The sequence below is a fragment of the Columba livia genome, chromosome Z (genome assembly GCF_036013475.1).
Source record: "Columba livia isolate bColLiv1 breed racing homer chromosome Z, bColLiv1.pat.W.v2, whole genome shotgun sequence".
Taxonomy (NCBI): Eukaryota; Metazoa; Chordata; class Aves; order Columbiformes; family Columbidae; genus Columba; species Columba livia.
This window is the reverse complement of record NC_088642.1, coordinates 56,406,213-56,433,001: the sequence shown is the minus strand read 5'-3', so window position 1 is coordinate 56,433,001 and position 26,789 is coordinate 56,406,213. Positions and strand designations below refer to the sequence as shown.

Below are 26,789 nucleotides of genomic sequence, written 5' to 3'. Positions count from 1 at the left end.
AAGTTACATATGGATCAAGCTTATAAAAGGCTTTTGGCTGTTGCATTCAGACAGCAACTAAAACTTAATGCTGACTAATACAGGAGAAGGGTTGCCTGCTGAAAATAGGAAAAGATCAAATTGTTTCTTATCTTGATGGTAATGAATTTGTTGCACCATTTCTGTATTACTTGCATTTGCAGTTCCAGGGCAGTGAGGATTCACTTTTCATATTTAGTCATCCCATTTTTCCCTAATACCCTAAATAAATTTTTTATCTTAGTCATGTTTTTTATTTTTTCTTTGCTTGCACGCAATAGATGACCTAGTGACCTACCTGAAAAAAACACAACTAGTAAAGAAAGGAATGTGTATCAATGCCAGTCTAAACTCAAAATTGCTATGTGAGGCACCATGTATAAGCTCTGTAGATGGCAAATTATATTTTGCCTACTTTGTATGTAGCCTTTCAAGTTCTCTGTTCTAGGAGCATAGAGCTTAATGTCAATTTATTATGTGATGAATTGCAGTATTCAATTAACTTGTACTGGGAAAAGTCACTTGGAAGACCAGAGTAATCTCAGCAGGGATTTTGGATTGAGACAAAAAATACTGCTTGTGATTTTGTTCAGAAGTACTATGATGTGAGGTGTTCATTCTAAATATGATCGATTTAAGGCTAGGGAGCATAAATCTGTGGAATTATTTTTTTGGTTATGTTTTTGTATCTGCTGTTGGAAAATCTTATTCCATGACTAGGGAAATTATTAAAGTCTAAGATTATATCAATATTTGTTTGCTTTTAAAAGAAAATGTTACATTTTCAGAGATCAGTGAAATAGAATTTTGAAGTTCTATTTCATCACTGTTTTCCTGTTCCTTTCTATTCCTGTTTTTTTTTCCCTGACTTAGTTGTTTGCCAGTCATATCCATTACATAATCCTGCTTTACAGGATTGAGAAAATCCTGAACATATGTGACATTTTAATTTTTAAAAATAAGGGTATATATGTCAAAAATCTGTGCTGATCTCTTTCTATTTACAACTTGATAGCACCAAAACCATTTACCGATGTCAGTATTGTCATGAGAACTGCAGGACACTCACAAATATCTCATATTAAGTAAGTATTTTTGACATGCTCCTTCTCTTTTGCTGTTGATTATGTTTAAGCAAGCTTTAAAACTAAAGTTATTGTAGGGGCAAACGTAATGCAGGGTAATTTTACACCATTCTTGGAAAGGTCAGAGCACTTAAAGAGATATGAAAGCTCAGCCCCCTTTATTATCCATGTAATTGCAGAGTACAGCAAGGATTAAGTGTCTTTTTAATGCAGATTCTTAGTCTTTTGTAATTTAAAAAAAACCTCTATATTTAACAGTGCTATATACAGTTTTAAATACTGCTACTCGATTAAAATAGTTCTTGTTAGAGGAAACATGTTTATCTCACACAACTATGGGAAGCCCTCTTTTCACCAGTAGTGGTGAATCCCTCAAAAAAAAAAAGTATTGGAAGTCAATACGTAAGTGGACTAAATACCCCAGATTAAATTTTATGTGTTGCACATTTTCATAAAATACCTTAATAATTGTGTTTCTTTTTCGTGTGCAGGTATTTTAAGGTCCTGATTCAAGAGATGGATCTCAGATTAGATCTTGGTTTTCTGTATGCACTGGTTGAATTCTTCACACAGGCTGATGTGCTGAGTGACCAAGAGGTAGAAACTTTTTGTTGTTTAAAGATTAATAGCTTTTAAGTTGTAATTATTCATCTTGTGTTTTAAAAAAGAAAAAGGAAAAGAAAAAGAACCACCCCCTCCCCCAAACGAAAACAGCAATAACAAACCACAACAATCTGGACTTCTGTGTCCATAACACTGGTTAACTGCTGTGTCTGCAACTAATCTGAAGCTGGAAGGGTTTTAAGAGTTACCATTGCCTGCAGCTAACAGTAAACTCTTTCCTTTATCCTCATCTTGCATCCTATGCAAAGAAGGCTGCAAAACCTTCAGAAAAGAATGACATTAATGCTGTTGTAAATTCTCTAGTCTGACTAATGCCTGATGGATCAGTTAATTAAGAAGCCAAGACAGGAAGGAGGTTAAAGTAATACCAGTTGCCTTAGTGCAGCTTATTTAAAAAGTTAAAATAAATCTAGGAAAATCTTGGCCGGGAAATCACTGAAACTTGCCTTTCCATGAGAGCAAGAGAATGTAAAATGAATGGAGGGAGAGGCTGATTAGAAAGTGAAAGTGTTTTTGGTAATTTTGTGCAAAAGTATAAAATTTGAAGATGATGTAGTTGACATGGTGATACTAAGTGGAGGGGGAAGGGCAGTGGGATGGAATTGAATTACTGTGCAGGGAGAATGAGAGCAGTTTGTGCAAAGGACCAGTACAAATAAAATAAAACATAGTAGTATGAAGTACAAGGTGTTCTGCTTGGGAAAAAGTAATGAAAACTTCAGATACAACCATAAAGCAACAGAGGAGACAGAGTTTCTTGGATTTGCCAAAGAAAATAAAAAGGTGATAATCTTTACAGACACAATGGAGTTCTGATGTATATTGGGTATTCTCTTCTTGTTAAAAGTAATGAAATTTGAATGTCAGTACACAACTAACAGATAAGAAATTGTTCAGATGAAAGTTTACTGGTTTTGTCGTTATCTCAAAGATTCTGCTAGTGAAAAATGAACCAGAAATATTTTCATGAAAGATCTGCCTGGATGGGTAGAGGAAAAAGTCCTTTTTGATCATGCAGTGTAAGCTGTGCTGGAAAGGCAGCTTACTTTGCTTTTGTTTCCCCATATCTATACATCAGAAATCAAAGAAGTATTACTACTGGGGTTCATACTAAAATAAGCAGAAAATATTTAAAAGTTGCTCCATTGTAAACATAAATTGAAAATTAGAAGGAAGTGTGGAACAAGGGAATTAATTCCTGGAATAACATTTCAAGCAAGATAGGGATTTTGTTAGAATTTCCAAGTTTAGAGCAGAATAAATTTATGTAAAACTTGTCCACTATGGGGTGTAGTTCAATATGTATTTTCATCTAAGTAAATTTGCTACTCTTGCATGGTATAATGTATTAAATATACCCTCAGTTTCCTATTTATATTTCTTAATCATATGGAGTTATTTGTTTTGAATTTGAAAAAGAAGGTCCTGATTTTGGTGAATTATTTGTAGCTTGTTTTCTGGCGTGTGATAAAGGAAAACTAAATGTACTTTCCAGTTCACACAACACTTAAGTGGTTACCTTGAGTTTGGGGTTGTCAGGCATGAAGAACTAGTTGGTTCTCCCTAGTCATGTCTGTCTTCGCTGTAATTTGAAGCCTGTGGATTCTTTGCAGATTTCTGGTGGCACCACATTTTTGCGAAGTCTCACAAAACATATTAATTGCGTGTTGACTAAGGAACTCTTGTTTCTTGGTGGTAATGTAAATTTTAAGTAAAATTTTAACTTAAAGAATGAGATCTTCTCTGAGAGTTACCTTTTTCCAAATCAGGACCTAGGCATGTATTTCTATAATATATAGTCTTTTTATATTATAAACTCTTGAAGCAAAACTTAGTAATGCAATTTTTTTTAAAGGCTGGGTGAGTCCAATTTTGTTAAGTGTCATTGGCTTAATTAAACATCTCTAAAAATATAAATAGTAAGAACGAGCAGCTTCATTAGGTGTATGAAATATAAGGAAATTTGAAGGATTCTTTAAACAAAGCAGAGATTTAATAAACATTAATAATGTTACTTTAGAATTGTTTCAGAAATGTCGCTGTATTTTCATGTGCAGGAATATGTAGTCTAAACTAGTCACTCCCAGCAGTGTATTAGGGCTGTTACATCTGTTTGTGCCAGGTGTACCTGTGAATTCTAGATAATTGTGGTAGTTTGAAGAATTATGTTAATTTTCAATACATGGTTGTGTAGTGGAAAAAATACATTGTTGCATTTTATTCTCTCTTCCCCTCCCAGTCAAAAGATGAATGATTTGAGACCAGCATTAGGAGCTGAATGCAGAGATTAGAGGAGGCCTTCTTCTACACTTGCATTTTTAGTGGAATTGCAGGGCATGATTTTAGGATTTGACCCCTACTTGAAATCTAGTGCCTTGACTGTTTGGCTTATTTAATTAGCAAGGTGATAGCTAGATTTACTGCTCTGAAAGGACTTCTCACATTATTTTCAGTTACAACTTCTGTTTCTTTGGCTGGTTAGGTCTTTTCTGACTATGGCTTTAGAATTGTTATGATTTAAAAACCTTAAAATGTTTTTTGTAGTTGGCCAGTTCTTCCACAACTTCTGCAAAGGAACTCTCTTTTGAAGGCGAAAAGGGCTAGATGGAGGTTTTCTCAGAGTATGTAAAAGTGTAGTTTCTATGTAACAGAAAATAGTCTTTTGTGTAGTTTCTTGTATTTAAAATCTATGCGCTATGTGTTCAAAAGGGTGTGTATATATATATATATATCTATCTATATCTATGTATATGTATATATATGTATGCCCTTTGTTTGACACAGGTAAATGTTGTCCAGACTTTATTTGAAAATATTTGGTATTTGAACTTTCATATATTTTATTTATTTGTTTGTTTCTTTGTTTTTACTATGAAATACATGTATGGTGGATTGTTTTTTATACCTACATTTCCTCCTCTTCATACAAAAAAAAGGCAGTAAATAAAATCTAGTTAAAAGTCCTCTAAAATGCCAGGTTTTTAATTAAAAAAAATAAGATCAGTAGAGTGTAAGTAGTATTAGTCAATGTATTGGACCTCAGTGATAAATCATGATAGTTTTACACACTCTAAATTTTAAATTAATGTCTTTTTGAAAATGCATTTACAGCTAGAACTTTTCAAAAAGGATGTGGAATCTCTTCAAGAAGAACTGATGAGTGTGTCATCAATGGATACATCACAAATCAGCTTGTATGAATATTTTCACATCTCTCCAATTAAGGTATACGTTTTTTACAGTACGGCTTGTGTTTGCTTTCAAAACGAAGGATTTTTGTCTCATGAAGGATAGTGCACACTGGAAATGAAGAAGCGTAGAGGTGATCAAAAATAGAATGAAAATGTCCTGGAAAAGTGCTTTTGCTGTTGCCAGTAACTTATGGGGTTCACATAAATATTTGTTGAATATTTGCATTAAAAGTTCATTATTTCATTCCTATCCATGACTTCCTTCATATACAGTAAACTTCTTTTTATTGTTTAAGAAATCCTTTCAACATGCTATAGTTTGTGTGCAGACAGTGTAGTGCAGTTTGGGGAATGATGTAGTTTCTAAAAAACATATAAAACCAGCATTACTGCACAATGACATTTTCTGCTTTATTGTTACTCTCTGGAAAAGCAGCTTTTGTTTTTTGACTCCAGTATAGAGCCCTTCAAGCAATTTTCCTGAATGTTTTTCTGTTTTGAGACTGTCACCTTAATTTCTGTGAAACAAATGCTTTGGTTAATTCAAGTCTAGAGAGGTGCAGTTTTTCTTGTATACCTTTTCCAGTATTTATTTGGCACCTCTAAAACTTGTGTTAATAATAATTTGTTTTCAGGCTTTTGTTTCTCATTCTTGCTTGGACGCCATGCTATGTTATTTTCAGTCTGCTTTGATTATTTGATATTAGTTATAGAAACAAAAAATTTGGAAACAAGCTAATAACCTAAATTATAGCTAAAATATTTTGGAGTCCTTGTCTGAAAACACGCAGAAGCAATTTCAAGTTCATGTTTTCTCAAAGGTAGTTTCAATTATTCTGTTTGACTTAGAATGTCACTTTTTTTATTGCACTATGTGGTGTATTTATGTTCTCTGTTTTGAAGTCAGTCAGGTTTCATTCAGGATTAGAAATGTCTTAATTTGTAAATAATCTAAAAGGTTATAAAGATAAAAATACAATACTTGTAATAACCAACCATGTTATTTCCCAATCTTGTTTTTATCCTTTAGTTACACTTAAGCTTTTCACTTAGCACGGGTGGAGAAGATAGTAACAAAGAAGAAAGAAAGAATGAATTGATACCACTTCAGTCCTTGAATCTCCTGCTGAAGAGCATAGGGGCCACCCTCACAGATGTACAAGACGTTGTCTTTAAGTAGGTTAAAAATATGATTGCAAGGATTACTTCCCAAAGTTAACCCAATATTAGATATATTACATTTTTTTATCTGTGTAGTAAGGACTTACTTTTTATCTTTTGTAGGTTGGCATTCTTTGAACTCAGCTATCACTTCTGTACTACACAACAGCTCCAATCAGCAGTTGTAAGGCATTATTCAAAACAGGTTAGAATACGTAAATTTCAATATTTCAATATATTTTTATTTTGAAAGCACGACTGTGTGCCTTGGCTCTGTGAAAACAAATAAAATTACTTTCAGCCTTTTATGTTTGTACACAGGTTAAATACATAAAGACATACAAAACAGTTTTTAGTTTGTTGGATTCTGTTGCCTTTATTTTGAGAGCAAGTACTGTTTTCCAAATTATGACTCGAGGAAAAGTGGCACGGATAACAAAACAACTTGCTGGAAGGGATGGTGGAAGGAAACACAATGCAGCTCTGACAGAAGAATCGGCATCAAACTATTGATGCTTTTTCTTGGGCATTAGCAATATATGAATTATATTCCCTTTTTGGCCTTTGTATAATGTTCAGGTCATGTCATCCAAAGGAGAGAATCCAGCAGACACACTTTTGCATGAAAGAATTAGTCCTCTTCATCCATCATTAATAAGGGGTTCTTTGGACATACAAATTCAGTGCTCTGTCTGTCTTTAAAGGAGAGAAAAACCAAACATGGTTTTAACTGGGGAAAGATTTATCAGTTGTTCTCTGTTCCTTCCTTTTCCCAGAGGGAAAACTTGAAATCTCCTATGAGCCACTCAACTTTTGTTTTAAAATCAATTTACCTTTCATGTAGTTGTAACATTTTTCAGTGACAATGAACAAAAGTTTCTCAGCATATGCAAAGAGACCAAATTTTGCCTTGTAGTATAAAAGAAATGTAGGTAATGTTTTTGCTTTCTAAAATCTCAAGACCATTAATGTCAGTTATTGGTGAAATGCTCATAAGAAGTTTTGTTTATTTGCCTGACAATATGCTTTACTCACTATAAGATCCTTTTTAATACAACTACTCTTCCAAATAATTTTGAATTTTTTATATTAAACTCATGTTACTTTCACTTTTTTTTCCTAATCTAGTTATACTACACTGTTAGCCTTTGGTTTAGTGTAATTTCTGAAATATTTCTACCAATAACTGTTTTTATTTTAGGCTATTAAACAGATGTATGTTCTTATTCTTGGTCTTGATGTCTTGGGTAATCCATTTGGTTTCATAAGAGGCTTGTCTGAAGGTGTAGAGGCATTCTTCTATGAACCTTACCAGGTAAAAATCTTTGCTACCTCCTTGTAAAATGTAGCACAGGTAGACAGATATGAATTGTGTTGAAAACTGGGATATATTAATACCTTTTTTTGGTTTTAACTTTCCATTTAGAATTGAAAATTTAAACTGAAAGTGCTGGGAAAGGTTACTGGAAACTTCAAGCGAGTTAAAAAGGAGAGAGTAATCCATTTAATTTAATTTGCAAAAGACTATTCCTTATGGTTCTTATTTTAAAATAAATATTTTTTTTTTTCCATTTGCCTTTAAAATAAACAGACTTCAGGGAATTATTATTTTAAAATAGTCTCAATTTCTCTAATTTCTCTCACAGGTCTTCTTGTGGGCACTTTCACACTTTCTTACTCAGTCACATACTCTTGTTCTCTTAGATATATATATAAATTCCAATAACAATTTGAGATTTTAAAATATGGGATGCATACTATTTGAAGCCTAACAAAAACACCTTTTTTTTTTTTTTTCTTAGGGAGCCATCCAGGGTCCTGAAGAATTTATAGAAGGAATGGCACTGGGACTTAAAGCACTAGTAGGGGGAGCTGTTGGTAAGTTTCAGCGTTGTCACAGTGATAAAAGTAATAGTAAGCAATACAGGTGAGTATTTGTAAATTGCATTGGCATTTTACTTTGTTTTATTTTCTGATAGGTGGATTAGCTGGTGCTGCATCGAGAATCACTGGTGCTATGGCAAAAGGAGTAGCTGCGATAACTATGGATGAGGATTACCAGCAGAAAAGGAGAGAAGCCATGAATAAACAGCCCACTGGTCTGAGAGAGGGTATCACTCGTGGTGGAAAAGGATTAGTTTCTGTAAGGAGAAAAAAAATATTCTAAGACTAATGGATTTTATGCAGGCAACAGTAACAAATAGAGACGCTGCTGTAGTCACCAGAGTTGTTACTTGTTCTTTTAATTCTGATATTGCAAATATGTGGCCACGATTGAGTTATAATTTTAAAGAAAAATATACGAGGGTAGAAGACGAGAAAGGAACTATGAAGTCAGTGCCCCTAGTTCTGTTAACTTGTAGTGAATTTTAGAATAGTTCAGTGCACGTGCTTTGAGGCTATTCACCAAAGAAGTAGTAAGAAAAATGTAAAAAATGAAAAATATAACCTGAAAGCATATTTATAATGTCTTTGTTTTTCTTTGTAGGGTTTTGTCAGTGGAATAACAGGAATCGTTACAAAACCAATAAGAGGTAAGTTTAGGGATTCTGATTAATTTGCTATTCATATGATAGTAAATTTTTGATTTTTGATGAGAACTTATAAATCTCAGTTATAAAACATTCTATAAAGATTTTATATTCCTACTGACTTTTAGTTTAAAAGTTGTTTACATGAACTTTGTGTGGAGGAGAGTATGCAGTTGCATCCCAAATAAGATTTGTAATTTAATGATAATTAAGTTTCCTAAGATTGTAAGAAAAACTCAGTGTTTTATAATGATTTGTTGCACTTAATCCCTTTAGGAGCTCAGAAAGAAGGAGCTGCTGGTTTTTTCAAAGGTGTTGGAAAAGGCTTAGTGGGAGCAGTAGCTAGACCTACTGGAGGAATCATAGACATGGCAAGCAGCACATTTCAGGGTATTAAAAAGTAAGTAAAATCAATATGAAGAATGACATATGGCATGAAACAGACAATAGCAGTAGCACATTGTGTTTTTGTGTCACTTCTGTGTTAATGTTTCTGGATCTCTCAACTTTGTCATTAATACAGATGAGCCAGAAAAAAATCTTATCCATATTATTTATATAAAAATAGGTGTATTTTTGAAAAATACACAGTTGGTAGCATTTGAAAAACACAGCATCAGATCTTGGGTATTTCTAGCATTACCAAAGAAACTAGTTTAAAAGCCTCAGTGATCAGACTTCCTTCAATTGCTGATTTTTTTCTATTTACACCAAATAATACAGAAACAAAGGACTTCTCAGCAGCATGCAAAGTTACTGTTTATATTATTACTGTTATATGAGATGAGTCCCAAGACTACGAGGTCATGTCAGGATCTGTCCTGGTTGTTCAAACTGAGAACTGTGTTAAGACTCACTTTAAGAAACCTGTTGCTGTAGATGATCTTGCACTGTAATGTGTAAAGAAGTAGGATAAAGTGTTTTGAGGGGGCATTTGGCAGCTTCTTCTAAATACAGATGTTTAACGTCCCTATTCTTTTTAGTGAGCTGGACCACTTTTTCTGCCTTAAGATTGCCAGTCTCTTCTGTTTTTCTGCTTTAAATTCTTTAGCAGAGAAATGCAAGAAAAATATCAGAGCATGAGTTCTCTATGGCACAGATGTGTTTGATTTTGAAGTTTTGAATTGCAATACTTAGACACTAAGAATTGCAGGTGTGTGCTGCCCTGTGCCATCTAATTTTCTAATAATCATTCTCTGAAATAGATTTCTGGGTAAAATCTGTTAGTGTTTTGTAGAATTTCATTAGATACTCACTGTGTATTCATATGCAAAAGTAAGTAGACAACAACAGTTGCTGTTCCAGTACTTGAATTTAGTTTGTATTTGAAATTATTTAGAGCCTTTGCTAAATATTATAGCTGAGTAGAGATATTGACACATACCTTAAATTTGCTGCTTTATTGTCAGAGTTGCAGATTCATCAGAAGATGTGATAAGCCTGCGCCCACCCCGCTTCTTTGGTGAAGATGGAGTTATTAGACCTTACAGATTAAGAGATGGAACTGGAAGTCAAATGTTACAGGTGAAGAAAAGATAATTTGACACTCATTTTATCTCATCATACATTTAACTAAATATTTTACAGAATTTCTAATTTCTTAAATATCCTACAACCCCTTATCTAGTAACTCAGTAGTTAAGAAATTTCATTTAATTTCTTAGGTTTATGACCACTTTGGTCTTTTAGTTTCTGTAATAAACCTTTTCAGAAAGACCCTATAATTTATACCAGTATATCTGTAGAAGTTTGTGCAAGATATAGAGCATTTTGGAAGGAGAAAAAGTTTTATATGTGTAATTAAAAAGCTTTATGTTTTTATATTTTAGTTTATATAAACAGTGATGATAAACCCAAATCTATTTTTTTTTTAGTAATTTTATAATACACATTTTAAACAGTGACATTTTAATCTCAATTTTATATAAAACAACATTTCAAACTCAAAATAACTGTATTTATGTCATACTTCAGCCATTGATAGAACATAAACAGTTTTGAAGTGGAATACTGTTTGCAGGAAGAACATGCTGAGCAGCAGCTTTTCTTTAATAATTCAGCTGCCATTTAAGCAAATTTGACTCAACTACCAAAGTGTAAATAATTTCAACTGTCATGTAGCTTACGAAGTTTCTATTTTTCTCTGTTATTAGTAAAACCGCAATTTTGAAATATTCAAATATAAGAAATAAAGTAGCGATTAGTGATCACATGAATGAAAACGGAATTTTTAAAATACACATTGAAGGATTCACAGTGTGCCAGCGAAATGTTAGAGAAGTCATACAGAAATAACCTTTTTGGAGAAGCAGATAAGAATGAAATAGCCTTAGGAGAAGATTTTTAGTCTAAGAATTGCCATAGCATTTTCTTCCGTGTCGAGCTCCAATTTAGTTGTTTCTGTTTCTTCTGCATTTCATTTGTGTGTCTTTGGTTTTCTGGTCAAAGAGAATTGTCCTATTTGGGTCATCTCAGCTATGTTTGCTGTACCATTGTCTGGTGATGTAGTTCAGCAGACTGTGAAGGTTCTTTGATTAAAAATTAGTATGCCTCTGCCTTTCTTGTAATGAGATAGCTTTAACCTGTCCTCTCCAATTTGAAGCTAGTGTTATAAGGCAGTATTAACTAGCGAATAGTTAGAAGCTACTACTGATGAACGACATAAACTTACTTGCTAATACTACTTTTTTTTTAGTAAGAAAATTAATCCCAAAATATCCTGCTTTCTGCTTTAAGTGTACCAATAAAACAAATGCTAGCAAACCAACAGTGTCAGCTGTGATGTGCAGACTTCTCTGATGACTTTGCATCACTTTTGCTTCTTAAATTTGTACATGCTTGCATGTTTTTTTTTTCTGAGAAACCTTTATAAATTACAGCAATATAACAGGTAGTTGTAACTTTTCTCTTTTGTGTGGTTGAGTACAGTACCACCATTATGCAACTTTTAAAAGCATAAAGGCTTTGCCTTGTATAATACCTGTCATATTTTGTTGTGGCACCCACCATTTGAAAGTAGCTAAAGTTGAAAAATTTTATGTTCCTTGTTAGTTTTCACTACTGATGATTCCAAGGCAGAACCAGTCTTGAAGGAATGTTTTGAAAGCTCCAAACAGAGTTGTAATTCTCCCTGTAGACTGCTGATACAGTATGTTTGATGTCTTAATCTTATGTACACTTAATCTTCAAGTGTACTAGTGTTTTTGGTTCTCAGTGTTTCTGGTTCTAGAGATATTTCTTTGTTTTCCATGAAACTCAGTGTATTACATATCGCTTCTCTGAAGCAGTTAGAATAGCACATTTTTTTCTTATGGGGAAAAGAGATCATTCTTCCCTTTTGTATTCTTTCTGTGTATACAGGTCTGGTGACTGGCCCCACTGCAGTCACTGTCATAGGATTTTCAACAGATTACTGGATTAGATTGGAATAAAACTTCCTTTAGTGATTTAGTGATTGTATAAGCTGATTAAAGGAATAGGATATGGGTGATTTCATGTGCTCATATTGTGTCCTAAGCTAGGATGTCACTTCAGAATTTCTTTGTTTTCTGGGGGTTTATTTTGCTTATAGTTAACAAATTGCCAGACAAACTAACACTTCTAAACTAATACTTCTGCTTTCTTCTTCCCTTACCATGCTTTCAGAAAAGACAGGCCTACAGGGAATGGACTAAGACTCAAAGTAGTAGTGATGATGATGACAGTTAGCATAATACGGACTGTAATAGATATACGTGGCCTTTGTCACGTTTATTTGACCTTTAAGTATTAAATGTTGCTGCTATGACTCCCACTGAGAAATTGGGGTTGTCTGATAGTAAATACTCACTTTTAAAACTGTGCAAAAAAAATGTGGGGATATAAACTGTGTGATGATGAGTGGCAGGCTCAAAGTATATTAAAAAATAGTCTTATAGTTAAAACTGGATATTAGTTGAAAACAGTATTGAATATTATGAACAAATAATAATGCCATGACTTAGAGTTTATTTCCAAATATGTTTCTATCAAGTGTATTTAATGTTATAAATGTGTAAACTGCATTTACATGAGTGTTTCACAGGTTGTATTTATAATTTGCAAGAGATGGAATGCTTTTAAATGTCTTTAGTAAAATTTTACTGAGATGTACAGTCATTATTGATGTTAAAATGCTGTTTGACTGTTTTATTTCATATTTCAAAAGTATTTTGTCTGCTTTTCTTTTTAACAATAAACACGTCTAAAGCATATCTAAACCGGATTCATTTGTTCTGTTCCAACATTGCTGCTTATATTTCCTGGAACTAGGTTATGTAAAAATACTAAATGGCTTATAGAAGTATTTTGAAGATAAAATACATACATTTTGAAAGGAATGTTTAACATAAATCTCTATTTTTTCATTTATAATTTGTTTTACCATGATCTTAAGTACTTCTTTTGTGTATCCATTGGAATCCTTCAATGTTTGGAATAATGGTTTATTTAGTTATTTTTTTTATTGTACCCATGAATGATTTGATTCTTAAATCAGTATTTTATTGCTTTCATAGCAACAAGAAAAACTAAAAAATTCCACCTCAGAACTAAGCACTATGTAAAATCACAGACAGATCTCCCAGATAAAAGAGAGGACTAACTCAGGAGCCTTTTTTAGCTGAAACTACTGGTGCTTAAGATTGCCACAAATCATGTATTGCTACTTATTTTAGAATACTGTCATCTCAAAAGGATGTCTTGCTGATATAGTTGAAAGACTCTATTGCAGTGTGTTATTGACTGAAACAACATGGGGAGGATTTTGAATATTTTTGATACAAATAGATCTCAGGTATTTCTTTGAAGAACTAAGTTATTTTTCTCTTCAGTCCTGAAAAAAAGGCAGATCATGCCTAAAAGTTGATGAAGTTTTTAGGAGAACTTCATGGAAAGGTTACTGCTGGATTCCATTAACGTTACTGGGGTTTGGGAACTTTGTTAACTGGCATTTTCTTTATTTCTTTTGGCTTTTTAGTGCAATTTCTTTTTCATCCTATACAATTCTGGAGGTTTTTTTGTAATGACCTGTCATACAAGACAATGCATGTCAATTTTAAAACAAAACATATTTTTCCTCATTCTAAAACAGTTTTAGAAAGCAATGTAATTAATTTTTAATGAGAAAGCATTGCTGAAAAAAGAATAATTTGATTTTTAGAAGTAATATGTTTTTTCTACTGAATTGACCTAACTTTTTAGGTTTAACTTGTAGTTCTACAAATCATTACAGAATGTGAAAGTAAAATTTAGGATGAATGGTAGTACTTTTGGGTCAGGTATCACTAATTCCTAATTCAAGTTCCATTGCAATATAACTATAAAGAGTTCTTTCTTTACTCAGTAGATTGAAAGGTTGTAGAATGATAATTAAAAAAAAAAAAAAAAGTAAAATAATTGTGAGTATCACTGGCAAATATAATTACATACCTTTGATTTTTTTTTTCTTCCATGAAGTATAGTTCTGTTTTTGAAGTTTTTATATTAATTTAAAATGTAGTCATTTTATATTTTATTTGTTTCTGTCTTGAGTCTATCTTCCTGTGAACATACATTGGACAAAGAAATAATTTGGATTTAGGATAACAAAAAAAATATATCACGTGGGATATTAGGATGCCAAAACCTGTGAAAAGCATAATAGCTAAGTAGCTGAAACTAGTGCTCTTTAAAGCACCAAAAATGCAAAAAAAAATAATTTGGCCGTTCTTTCTTTAGGTATTTTAAGTAACAAAAAACCACAAACCATCTTTTCAAATGCACTTTTTTGTTGTTCTTCAGTTTAATGTGTTTTAATAGTTTAACTTTTAGCCGCACTTTTTTTTGCCACACTTTTTCATGGGTGAATTCCAAGTCCATTACTACGTCTGAAAAGTCCAGGACTAAGTGCCATCCTTTCGGCTCAGGTTGCCAAGTGTTTTGCTGTCAGCTACAGAACAAGTTGATGATTCATCTTTTCCTAGGTCTTTAGTTTTACTCTCTTGGTGACTTGTGTGATGGTTACTTGAATTTATATGCTTCTTCCTTAGTGAGGTGAACAATTGGCTGTGCTCTTTGTCTTTGATGATGTCCAGTACTCCTCTTTTGATCACAGTTCTTTTGCCTTTTTTGTTTTGTCAAAAGTTTCTGTAGACTTAAGTCAGTGAAGAGAGATACTATGGGCAGTTTCTGGGATCACTTATTAGACTATTTATACCTTTGTTGTTATTAGCCATTTACAGAAGATACAGACATGCCAGAAACTGGCCTTTGCCCTGCCAGGGAGAGAAGAAAGAAAGGCTGGCCTCATGCTTATGAGGATAAATTATTAACATCTGCACAGTTAAATCAGTAGAGTTCACTGTGTCACAGCTCAGTGCCTACCCAAAACCTTACAGTGTTGTGTAAGGCTGCTGCCCAAGTATGCTGCAGTGTTTGTAAGCTTGTAAAGAAGGCAGTCCCTCAAAGCCGTGCTTCAATTCAGTATCCTACCCTATTGGAGGTGTTCAGTGATCCTTTTTTAGCCAGGACATAAGCTTCAGATCAGGTGGCAGAATGTTGGAATGGGTTGAACGGACCCTTTTCTTAGTATTCAAACTGCCTGGAAAAACATCTGAGGAGTGGGAAAAGTTGTCCCATTCCCTCACGCCCTTGGGCTTGGGTTCAGATCAAAACATAAACATCCATATTGTGAAGTACTCTAAAACTGAGGTCTCACTTCATACAATTATAGGGAGGAATTCTTTCCAAAGTTCAGAGTAACTTCATTTTTGTTTGACATTGTCCTGACTCTTAGCAGGCATCCATTCGTACATGCTGTCTAGTTTGCTGATCCCTTCATTGAGTCACAGCTGTCGTTATCCATTTTCCTTTGAAAAACCTGTTGTGCCTAGGCTAATGGAAAGATCACAATCCTTACCACTTAAATGTGCAACATTTGGATATTATTAGGTAGCCATTGCCTCTCCCCAAATGGCAGACTTGGATATATTTATGGGAAGCTGGCTGAAACTACGTAACACAATTGTTTCAGAAGAACTTGGAAGTTTGTGTGTCTTGGTTTCATTTCAACTTGTTTCTGTTTGAAGCATGCATGGTTATGTATGGTGGAAAAGCAAGTAAAAACTATAAATGTCTGAGGCAAAGCATATACAAGCTCATTTGCTGACACAGAATACAGAAGTGAACATTGTAATATTTTTCTGTTTGCCTTGCTCATACAGTAATCACTTCAGATGATACAAATCAAAGAACTTCAGTTGTATTGGCAGGTAACACAGAGAAAATCTAGATGTGGTCATCATAATGAAAGTGTAGATAAATACGGTTTCTCCATTCAGCTCATCAAATTAATACTTTTGGTACTCAGATCAAAAATCGACCAGGATAATTCTGCCAGTCAGCACAGACAAATTATATTTCTGTTGTGAAGTAGAAACTTCATGTTCTGCAAGAAAGCTGCTCTCCTAATTTTACTGTCCTGCATACCATGGCCTCAGATCAAAACGTTAACCTAGACCTCAAATTTCTGTTTGAACAAAACCATGTTGATTGCAGAGTTGCCGTTCAGCATGGCTGAATGGAATCTTGAATTCAGGAACTAACTCTGCTTTTTCTAAAATGACATGGTACATTAGCATAACTGGAATGAGGGAGCAGGCAATAAGGGATTAACGTTAGTTCTTATTCATAAAGGATGAAAAGATAATTTTGCATCGCAGAAAAATGAATGGTTTACATGTTATCTTTTTATCTTTTTTTTAAACAATTCTTCCCTCTTTTTCACACATATTCAAGCTAGATCTAACAAGAGACCCAGCTACTGCTTAGAATTATTAAGTGCTTCTGTGGGGAAGATTTGATATGTAATTATACCAGGTTAGCTTACTTAAAGCAGCCTTTAGAAAACATAAGCTTATCATTGCAGCTCAAAGATACATTCAGTGTTGGAGCTTCTACCAACAGCAGTTACCTTCAGAACTCACACATACGGGCAGTAATCACTTCATAAGGAAATATGCTGGTAGTCTAAAATCCAGTTGAAAACTTCAAGTTAATCAGAACATCAAGAGAGAAGAATAGCAGATTCATAATATATTTTTAAGTAGTAATGGTCTTTACATTATATTTTTTACAGACCATGTCAGTTGAGTTCAAGAAGGATACAAAACATTCTGACTTTTACATTGGCTATACTACTAGTATTTTTTAGAACTACAGCCAGAAGGATCATAGATAATAAATTTTGTCTCCACTACCTACACTCTGGCCCACAGCATCCTGGCTTGTATCAGGAATAGTGTGGCTAGCAGGACCAGGGAAGGGATCGTCCCCCCCTATACTTGGCACTGCTGTGGCCCCACCTTGAATCCTGTGTTCAGTTTTGGGTCCCTCACTACAAGAAAGACATTGAGGTGCTGGAGAGAGTGCAGAGGAGGAAAATGAGGCTGGTGAGGGGCCTGGAGCACAAGTCTGATGAGGAGCAGCTGAGGGAACTGGGGCTGTTTAGCCTGGAGAAAAGGAGGCTGAGGGGAGACCTTATTGCTGTCTACAACTACCTGAAAGTAGATTGTAGCATGGAGGGTGTTGGTCTCTTCTCCAAAGTAAAACGTGACAGAAGAAGAGGAAACAGCCTCAAGTTGCAGCAGGGCGGTTTAGATTGGATCTTAGGAAAAATTTCTTAATGGAAAAGATTGTGAAGCACTGGAACAGGCTGCCCAGGGAAGTGTTGGAGTCACCATCCCCAATACTGTTTAAAAGATTAATAAATTAGATTCTAGTGCCAGAGTTAGGTTATGGTTGGATTCGTTGATCCTGAGAGACTCCTCCAACGAAAATGATTCTGCGATTCTGCTCTGTTTCATTGCTATCTTTGTCAAAGGCCTCTGTAAATAAATTAAGAGTATGTGATGTGATTAGGAATCTTTCCAAATGTAGAAATGCCACTTTTTAGACACTCAGCATATTTGTGTATCCATCTCTCCACAAGTGATCACATCTCCTGTTAGATTATTGCAGTGATGTCTAAGCATTTGTAGTACAGGTAAGGATTATTTACAAAGGAGGGGGTTTGTGCTTGGCTTACTTCACATTTTACAGCTGTTGGCATGTCTTTTTTCAATAGATTAATTCAATTTCCATGTCTAGTCAAGGAACCATAACATATACTGAAGTAATCAGGTTATTAAACCTTTTTAAATTTGAAATTCAGAAGTGGTGTTTTAAAAATGAGTATTGCTTTTATTACAGCAGTGAAACTAGTATTGAACAAACAATGATTGATCGATATTAACTTCCATAGTTTTTCATCGCCAAACAGTGGTCTAAATTTCTGTCTTTTCTCCAAACAATTAATAGCTAGATACTGCAAAATTTCAAAAACTTATTTATGCATCTATGTTGAGGGATCAATTATATATCCTTTTACGTTTAGTGTTGTATTGCTTTAAGAATTACCAGCAGTAAACTGGTGTGTCCTTTTGTAATGTATTTCCTCATGAATAGGTCTAATGCTAAAAGGGGTAGACACTATAAATGAAGAGTACAAAAATCTAAAGGCAGAAAATTTAGGAGTAACTGCTCAGCATTAGCACAAATACAAGTGTTACCTTTGCAAATGGAATGTGTAGCATTTTTCTGTGTTTTATTTCCTAATTAACATATGTTGCCTACAAAACTATAGAACACAGATAACTTCAGTTTATGATCTTTGACTCATAGCTGACTATGACGAGTAGTTAGCTCAGTGCATACAACATACTAACAATGTTTTTCTGCTGAGTAAATCACTTGGTCTTGGATCTTAGTAATGTGAAATACTCTGCAGAATTTAGTGGACATTTAGGTTTTGTTTAGGATTGCAATCTGTGTGATAGTTAAGTACTGTACTCCCATAATAATTTTCATAGATCTCAAGTAATTATCAGTAAACTGAGTAACTTGCACTGGGGTGACATGACTTGTTGAAAATAACCTACAAGCTAATGAAAAGATAGAGGTAACCCAGCCCTCTAAAGTCTCACTCCAGCCTCACCTCAGTGCTATGCAAAACATAAGAAATTTGTCTTATTTGATGCAGGAGAAAGACTAGAGATCATCTCCATCCTAATAAGGCTAAATTGCTAAATGCTCATCCCACATAATTGCTTCTAATAGAAGAGAGATGCTGGTCATAGTTTGCAATATAATATGTTTGGTCAGTAAGAGAAATTGTTGTCTTTGTCACAGACTCTTGCAGATTATATGCAACAATGTGTATTTGTTACCTTTACTGAACCGCCCTTGCTTTTTCCACACACATTCTCTCTGTAAGTTCCTGTCAGCCTTCTCCTTCCTTTCCCCATTTTTCTCACTGCGCCACTAGCCCTGAAAATCCATCAGAACATAGAACTGGACCTGTAGCCTGTTGTCTGGGTCAGGTATCCTATCCATTCTGTCTTCTCATACAACCTTCTCATCTTCTAGCCATGAAACATGTTGTGTCCCAGAAAGTTGTAAAGGCTGCCTCGAGAGGATTTTTTTATTATTTAGTTATTTAGGTCCAAGCTCCTGCTTCATAGTAGAGGTAGGGAGAGACTTGAATCAGGGGCATGGCAGCCCTGGACAAAGCCTGAATAAGGGTTTTCCAAAATTAAAAAAAAAAAAAAAAAAAAAAAATTCCAAACCCTCGATTTCTCATTTCTTATGCCATTCTTCATGCTCTATTCACCCTGCCCCTGACACTAGCTCTTGCAGAAATGTTATTCAAGCAGTGACTTACATAAGTGGACACTTGATCAATAGCTGTGATTTTGTAGCCCAGCAGAGCTGTGGAGAGAGAAATAATCGGAATGTTCTGAGAGCTTTCTGGAAGGCTCTCTTTTGGGAACCTGGTACTCAAATGTTCTTGCAGTTTAGTCACTAAGAATCAGCATCTTTGAGGGAAGGTATCGTTTTAAAACAATCTGTTTGGGAAAGTGGAGTTATACATGCAGCCAAAATTGAAGTTGTAAGGTATGCTTAATAAAATGTCTTTATAATTTTACAGTGGCAATGAATACTCATTAAATGGTTTTACTATTGTCACTTATTTCAAAACTAACCAAGATGTTTTTAAATATTGGCATGCATATCAGAAGGAATATGTTTGTAGTTAAGGGTTTATCGCATCATACTGGTTTATACTAATCTGGTTTTGCTTCCAATTTGTAGCAGATGGGAAGTATGCTAGCACTCACATTGCTATTCCCAACTAAGATGCAGCAATCTTAATTCAATCACTTAATTCAATCACTAATCGCTCACTGCTTAGAAATCCAATCATTTCCAATTCATGTTAAAGTTACAGAGCATCTATTTTTTAAACAGATTCATCTGCTGCCATCAATGTTTTATATTTATCACCTATTTAAGAATATTCTGCTACAATATTCACAGCAATTTTAGGAAAAGGTTAAGTTGAGGGGAAAACAAAAGAGTATGGAGAAATACTAAGCATTATTTCAGGTGCATTATTAATTCCCACTCTTTACATGGTAGTGGGTTCTTGTATACAGCTAATATAGATTTATTCCCAGAATTGTCTACTCCAATGTTTTGGAGATGACGTGTCATAAATTAAGTAATTAATCCTTATTTCTTGTGTTGTCTCAGAGTTGTATTAGTCAGCAGAAGTTTGGCATGTACTAAAAGTATCTAGAAAACTGAGTCTCAAAGTGTTTTGAGAAATTACATTGTTCCTTGCCAGTTTTGATTAGGATTGACTTCTATTTGCACAGCTGCATTAACAGCAACTGAATAATTCTACATAATTATAAACATTAGCTGTCACAGATCCATTAGTCATATTCTGACTTCATGAAAGTAGCCTTTTGTTTAAAAGTATGTGCTATGTGCTTTGTTATAATTTATACTTTTGGGGGGGTTAAATGCATTTTAATCACAAAATCAGTACACTAATTTCTACTAGCATGTTCAAAGCTATTAAACTTTTATCTCTTTTAGAAAATTGAAAATGGAAGATTTGCAAAACTTCGATACATTGCACACGCCATGGTAAACAGTACAGATCTGTTAATGGTAACGAAAAGGTAAACAGTTTTGAATCTGAATAATAAGTACTTAAAACTATAATCCAAATGGGCATGCCTTGATAATTGTTGATTAGTGAATGTGCTTTGACATGTCTGTCATTATGTACGTTGATAGAATAATGGGGAAGGTGTGCTTAGTGTGCTGCTAATAACCTTGCTCAACAGCGGCATTGTTCAGCATGAGACTGTGTTATTTTGAGTGCCATAGTAAGTTCTCTATTTAAGGAGAGAAAAGGAATGTGTGGTTTATTATTTCTTGAGCTGAGAAAGATTTGTGATAAATCTGTTTAGGTTGAAGTCAATGGAACTCTGAGATTTATTGATATATTAGCATAACGAAGGAAAAAAAGGTAAGACAGGAGCAGAGTCAATGATGTGTAACAGTGGAGTATCTTCTCAAGTAAAAAGTCTGCACAACTTCTTGTAGAAACACATCTGGAAGTAGTGTTATGGTTTTGCTATGAACTACAGTATTTTATATAAGTTAGAGGAAGGTTCGAAATTCACTCTTTTGGAAAGTATGCTGTATGATTGTTATGTATCATTAAATGAGAAATAGCTTGGAACAATTCATGACTTGACTTAGAGTAACTTTATAACTTTAAAGTATTTTTACATTAATTTTTTTAATTATTAATTCTGTTTTCTGGTGTCTAGTGGTGTGTTATTTGTAACAAAAGGGACATTTGGACAGCTGACATGTGAATGGCAATACACTTATGATGAATTTACCAAAGAACCATTCATTGTTGATGGCAGAAGATTACGAATTGAAGCCAAGGTATGTTAACCTCATCTTCTTTTGTTTTCTTTTTGTGGTACTGTTTATAAAATTGATCTTTCAGTTCCTGATCTCTCTTGTTTGAATTCTTGATCTCTCTTCTAGTTGGGATGCACTCAGAGGAGGGAGTGACTTGGTGTTTGCAGGTCATATTATTCTTTGAACCCTGGGAATTTTTTCTTGTTATGCACCAGTTCATGGTGTATTCATAGTTTGGAAAATGTTGAGATAACAATAGCACTCTTAGAAAATTGCAGAATATTTTTATTATGTACTCTAGTGCTGTGGAAATATGCCAATATGTGGAAATCAACCTAGTTGCATTACCAAAGATTCAAATATATCAGAGCAATACATTTGCATGTGCTATGCTTCAATGATTATTTTTTTTTTCAATTTACTAGTAATCAGATTTTTCAAAAGTATAAAAAGTTGTCAATAACTTCATAGCAGCTGTAATGAGATATGCTTATCCCTCCCAATGCAAGTTGAAGAATGTTTCTCTCAGTTGCAATTTTTCCTTTAACAAATCCCAAAACTTTCTTTCCCTGGTAAACTGATAATGGACAGAAGGGGAAAGATGATGGCTGATGACAGAGGCAAAGTTCCTTAAAAAAAAGTCATTCTTAAATGCTCGTTGAAGTAGTAGCTGAATTTAATTTCAGTCCATACATTTACCTGCCAGTATTTTATTTTGTTTTCTGTTTTTAACAAGCTTAATGTGTGTAATTACACATCTTGCTTGCAAGGACAGTCTTGATGGTGTACAAAGTCATTCAGTTTTTCACTCAGATTATGTGTTTCTATTGCAGAGAGCATGAAAAGCAGAGCCACATTGGTTTGGAAACCTCCAAACCGAATTTCTGACTGCAAGTGAACTTTTACAGGATGAAATAATTTTTAGAGTTTCTGCCATTTCAGACAATGCTGAATAGCATATCCATCTTTACCCCTAAACAGCAGTCATTTCAGAGCCCATTCATATGTCTGCATTGTGGTCTTTATTGAAATCTATGGTTGAAAACTGTATTTTGCAAAGCCCTGCTTATGTTTTATTTCTGAAGCCTAAGTTGCTGTTGTCACTACATAGGACCACTAATTGCAAGTTAGCGTTGGTGGAATGTCCTCCCAGGTAATGATTTGAAGAATGAAAAATTACTACCTTAGGGAGTACTGGATTTTGTTACCTCACCTACTCCATTATCTGCCTTCCATTCCTACACATTTTTATAGTCCTGTCTCCAGGGCTTCTGTGGTAGAAAGGGAAGTCCGTTATTGCTGGAGTGTGCCCCACTCCACTGTGCTTCCATTCAGAAAATGAAGTTTTTCTGGGTGTGTGCATGCGATGTGAACATACTCAGATTAGTGTAATGGGTACACATTGCCTGTGAACCACATAGCTTCCTTAATGGTAAATAACTTCTTAGTCATAAAGTTTGAAGAAACTAACTTCGGTTTTGAATTACTATGTTTTTTTTAGGAACGAGTTAAGTCTGTGTTCCATGCAAAAGAATTTGGAAAAATTATTAATTTTAAAAGTCCAGAGGATGCTAAGGTAAAGTCAAAACACTATTATAATTATACTGTGCTAAATTTCGCTTAAAAAGTAAATCAGAAATATTCTTAACCTGAAACTAAATATATAAATTCAGCATTTCCACACAGCCATTCCACAGATGGAAAATTGCAATGACCTACTGGATATTGACTTTCAAAAATATTCAATTCCAACACCAAACTTTTCCTTACATAAATCTTCAGAATTACAACTGTCTGTCAAATAGCTGATTTAACAGTACTGCTAACAAAAACTAAACAATCAAGAATGTGAATTAAAATAGTATGTTTTAATAGAAAAAAAACAATATTTGTAAATTACTCCTAGTTTTATGCAGGGTGGCGGTGGGGTGTCATTACTCTGTTCCATAAAATACAGTTTTGGTTGAAGAATGAAGAAAATCCCTAGTAAAACACAATTTATTTGATATATTACTGCTATTATACATGTATTCTATGTGTCTCTTAGTTTTGACATGACTAGTTTTCACTGCAACAGAGAACAGGAGTGGTTCAGGTCTGCTACTAGCACTACCAGATTGCTGGATTGTGAAAGTTCTGCCTTGTTTTTATTAATGTGGCTCATTATTTTCACAAACAATAAATTAGTCTGGTATATATCCACACCAATGGGATATGGTACACTGGGATTACTCTTTGAAACAGTCTGCATAAGTTGCATCCTGTCATAACGTTAAGTTGCTTTTGCATGTCCTCATCAGTTTAAATTGCTTAGGTATTCATGAAGGTAGTTTCTAACTGCAGCTAATACCTTTTGACTCTTACCTCAAAAAGCATTACAAATAATGTCAAGGTATTTGGATCCCATGCTGAATTTGACTTGTCTGTATTCTGTGGAGGTACTGAGCTCCTCTTTTGTATTCTTTTTGGCTATATTGGGGCAGAGGTGGCAATGAGGTCCAGTAGTCTGTATGGGAAGGGAATCCCATCTATGCCCTAGCTAAGTCATGAACAAAATCAAAAATCAAATTAGTGCATCTTATGTATGCCGTAAGTCTGAAGCAAGGAAAACTGAAAAAAGTTGTCTGCACTTTTCACAAAAATGTTGGCTTGTGTATTTTCCTAGAAAAGTCCGTTAACCTCACAAAACCAACGGGAATGCAAATGTGAGGGGAAGGATCCCTTTTAGACAGGCTTGGTAAGGAATGTGGCTTTATTTATGAAAAAGAATACTTAACAGATTCATTCAAAATTTGGCATCAGGGCCTTTAGGGGCTGTCCTACAGAAAGCAGGTCTTGGAGAGTAGCTTTTGGGTTGTTTAGCCTACAGCTCAGTTCTGCAAATGTGACACTTGTGCATACAGAGAGACCACATCAAGGGAAGTGTTGTAGCAACAGCGAAACTTGCATCCTTCGTAGTAAAAAGGATCTGAGGTTATTCCAGCGGCACTGCTTTGTGAACATTTTCCCCCTTGTCAGTCTAGCGGACACCACAAGGTTGTTTCGTGTGAGAAAAGCACCATGTTCTGATGTGAATGGTAATTTTCTGAACAGCCAATTCTTCTTTCCAACCTTCAGCATCCTGCTGAACACAAGCTCTGGTTTCCTTGGGGAGTGAGCTTGTGATGAGGAGCAGGGGATCCTAAAGATCCATAACATAGAACCTGATCTGGTAATAGAATCTGATTTGTAATAATCCACTCATCTTCCTTGAAAGCATTATGCAGCTTTCTCATGGCAATCCCTTTGTGTAACTTAATCTCCTACCGTATTATTTCCATGTCACTGCTCCTATTTTCCTTTTTTTTTCTGTCTTGTGAAAGTAATGTCCCTTCCATGTTCAGTAAACTTGTGAATTTGAAACTCCTGAAAGAAGCCAAATAGAGATAAAGCTTATTTCTAAATAGTTGTGTTATCACATTGCTGCAACCTATTCTTGTCCTCTGTCTTTTGTTATCCTTGCTTCTCTGTTGTCATCTGTGATTTGTCTAGAGTTGTAGACTAATGCAGAGCATTAATAATGATGTGGGTGAAATGATGGTGTATGTATATATATATATATTTTAATATTGTTCACTGAAATATAGACCAGGAAACTGAAATAACAAGCTAGCCAGTTTAATTAGCTGTGGTATTCAATGTCAGATATTGGAACTTATGCCTCCAATTTCATGTGAGAAAATCAGGCGTTTATCTACAGTAGAATTTTGAGCACTGCATTAAAACTCTGTAAGGAAGAAAGCTCGTAGTGATGTGTCTGGTCAACACAATCTGATTTTTGGCTGTTTTGTGTGTTTTTTACCAAGCAAACATATTTTTCATTTTTTTTCACACAGTGGATCCTTTCTAAACTGGAAGAAGTGAGGGAGAATCAGCCAAAAGTATAATGAATGGAGAAGCACCAAGATATGAAGAACACTAAACAGCTACCTTTTAATTCCTCTTTAACAAGGGGAACAATTTGAGTATCAACAGCAAAAGCAAAAACAGGAGGAAAGGAAGACTCACAAAATTGTTTATTACAGTCACAACAGTTTATGGCTATGTCACAAAAATAGATGATGTTAAGTTAAAAATAATAGCGATGAAAAAATTCTGCAGAGTTTTGGCTTGTTTTGCTTGTTTGTTTTTAATATAAGAATTCCAGATTTCATTTTTGTAAATCACTATAAAATGAATTTACTGTTACATTTGATACTGAAATTGAACTCTGGAATAACTTATGATACTATTCAGAGCAAATATTTCAGGTTTTGATTCTGAAAATCAATACTTAGTTTCTGTCTTAGTTTTCATATGACTTGACGCTGTGTTGAAATACAATTTTTTTTTTTGGTCAAAGGAAATGTTAACTTGATATTCACTAGTTTTACAACTGAAGTTCTAAGAAGGAGACTACTGACCAGGGAAGTCTAATTTAGATGATAACAGGAGTGGCTGCTTAGTTAACAACATTACCTTCTTTTTGTAAATGAATGGACCAGATCAGGAGGAATTTACAATACAGTACCACTTTTAGTGTAAACGTTTGGATAATATACTCAAGGAAATGTTGCAGCACCTCTATCAATATTCACAGAAAATATAACTGTTTACAAAAATGTATAATGGGGAGAATTAATATATCTCTGCACTAAAAATATTAATCAAAGCCTATTATTTTAAATAAATGTTATTAACAGTCTTGCAGCTCAAGGAGTTTATGGGGTTATAAGTGCACTGTTGCATACCAAAAATAAATGCCTTGGATTACACAGTATTGTGTGCTAAGCAAGTGACTAATAAAGTCAGATTTATATCAAATAATAAATATTTCACAGTTGCTTTTATCAACTTTCTTACCCAACGAAACTTTTTTGTTTTATACCCAGACTGCAGAACTTTAATAGGGAGATCTTGAATGTATGCAGTTCTCCTTATTTCTTAGACACAGTAGTCATAGTATTGTTGAATGGCTGTTTACTGCAGTTGATATAAAAAATACAGGAAACAGTACAATGTTGCATGAAGGTTTCCATAAACTCCAATATCAGTGTCTTCAACATATCTGGTAGATAGAGTAAGTACCTGATGCCAAAATATTATTTCCAAACAATTGTTTGGAACATTTATAGCTACATGATTTAATTCTGACATTGGTGGTGGTGCTCGAGATATCCAAATTGTCACATTATTGTAAAATGTAAAATTAGTAGCATGCTAACCTAAAGCTGCAGTTTTTTAATTTACTCCAAGTCTTGCCTTTGGTGTTGAGTAACCATTTAGCAAGTTACAAAATACATGCAATATTGTAATTTTCCCCATAAATTGTA

General features: G+C 34.2%; 1 protein-coding gene across 3 annotated transcripts in view; it reads left to right on the top strand.

Moving 5' to 3' along the window:
• VPS13A (vacuolar protein sorting 13 homolog A) overlaps positions 1-26,236 on the top strand; it is a 103,918-nt gene extending 77,682 nt beyond the window's left edge. For 2 of the 3 annotated variants that reach the window (XM_065045937.1, XM_065045938.1), the window contains 15 exons: positions 1,034-1,103; positions 1,595-1,700; positions 4,839-4,952; positions 5,949-6,094; positions 6,203-6,284; positions 7,281-7,394; positions 7,882-7,957; positions 8,059-8,222; positions 8,568-8,613; positions 8,887-9,010; positions 10,020-10,134; positions 20,590-20,675; positions 21,336-21,459; positions 22,940-23,014; positions 25,314-26,236. In XM_065045937.1, coding sequence (XP_064902009.1) covers positions 1,034-1,103; positions 1,595-1,700; positions 4,839-4,952; positions 5,949-6,094; positions 6,203-6,284; positions 7,281-7,394; positions 7,882-7,957; positions 8,059-8,222; positions 8,568-8,613; positions 8,887-9,010; positions 10,020-10,134; positions 20,590-20,675; positions 21,336-21,459; positions 22,940-23,014; positions 25,314-25,364 — 1,493 coding nt within the window. In that variant the 3' untranslated portion in view covers positions 25,365-26,236. Of the gene's footprint in view, positions 1-1,033; positions 1,104-1,594; positions 1,701-4,838; positions 4,953-5,948; positions 6,095-6,202; positions 6,285-7,280; positions 7,395-7,881; positions 7,958-8,058; positions 8,223-8,567; positions 8,614-8,886; positions 9,011-10,019; positions 10,135-12,255; positions 12,566-20,589; positions 20,676-21,335; positions 21,460-22,939; positions 23,015-25,313 lie in introns of those variants that run through there. The other variant, XM_065045939.1, reaches the window with a different exon arrangement.
• The last annotated feature ends 553 nt before the right edge of the window (positions 26,237-26,789 follow it).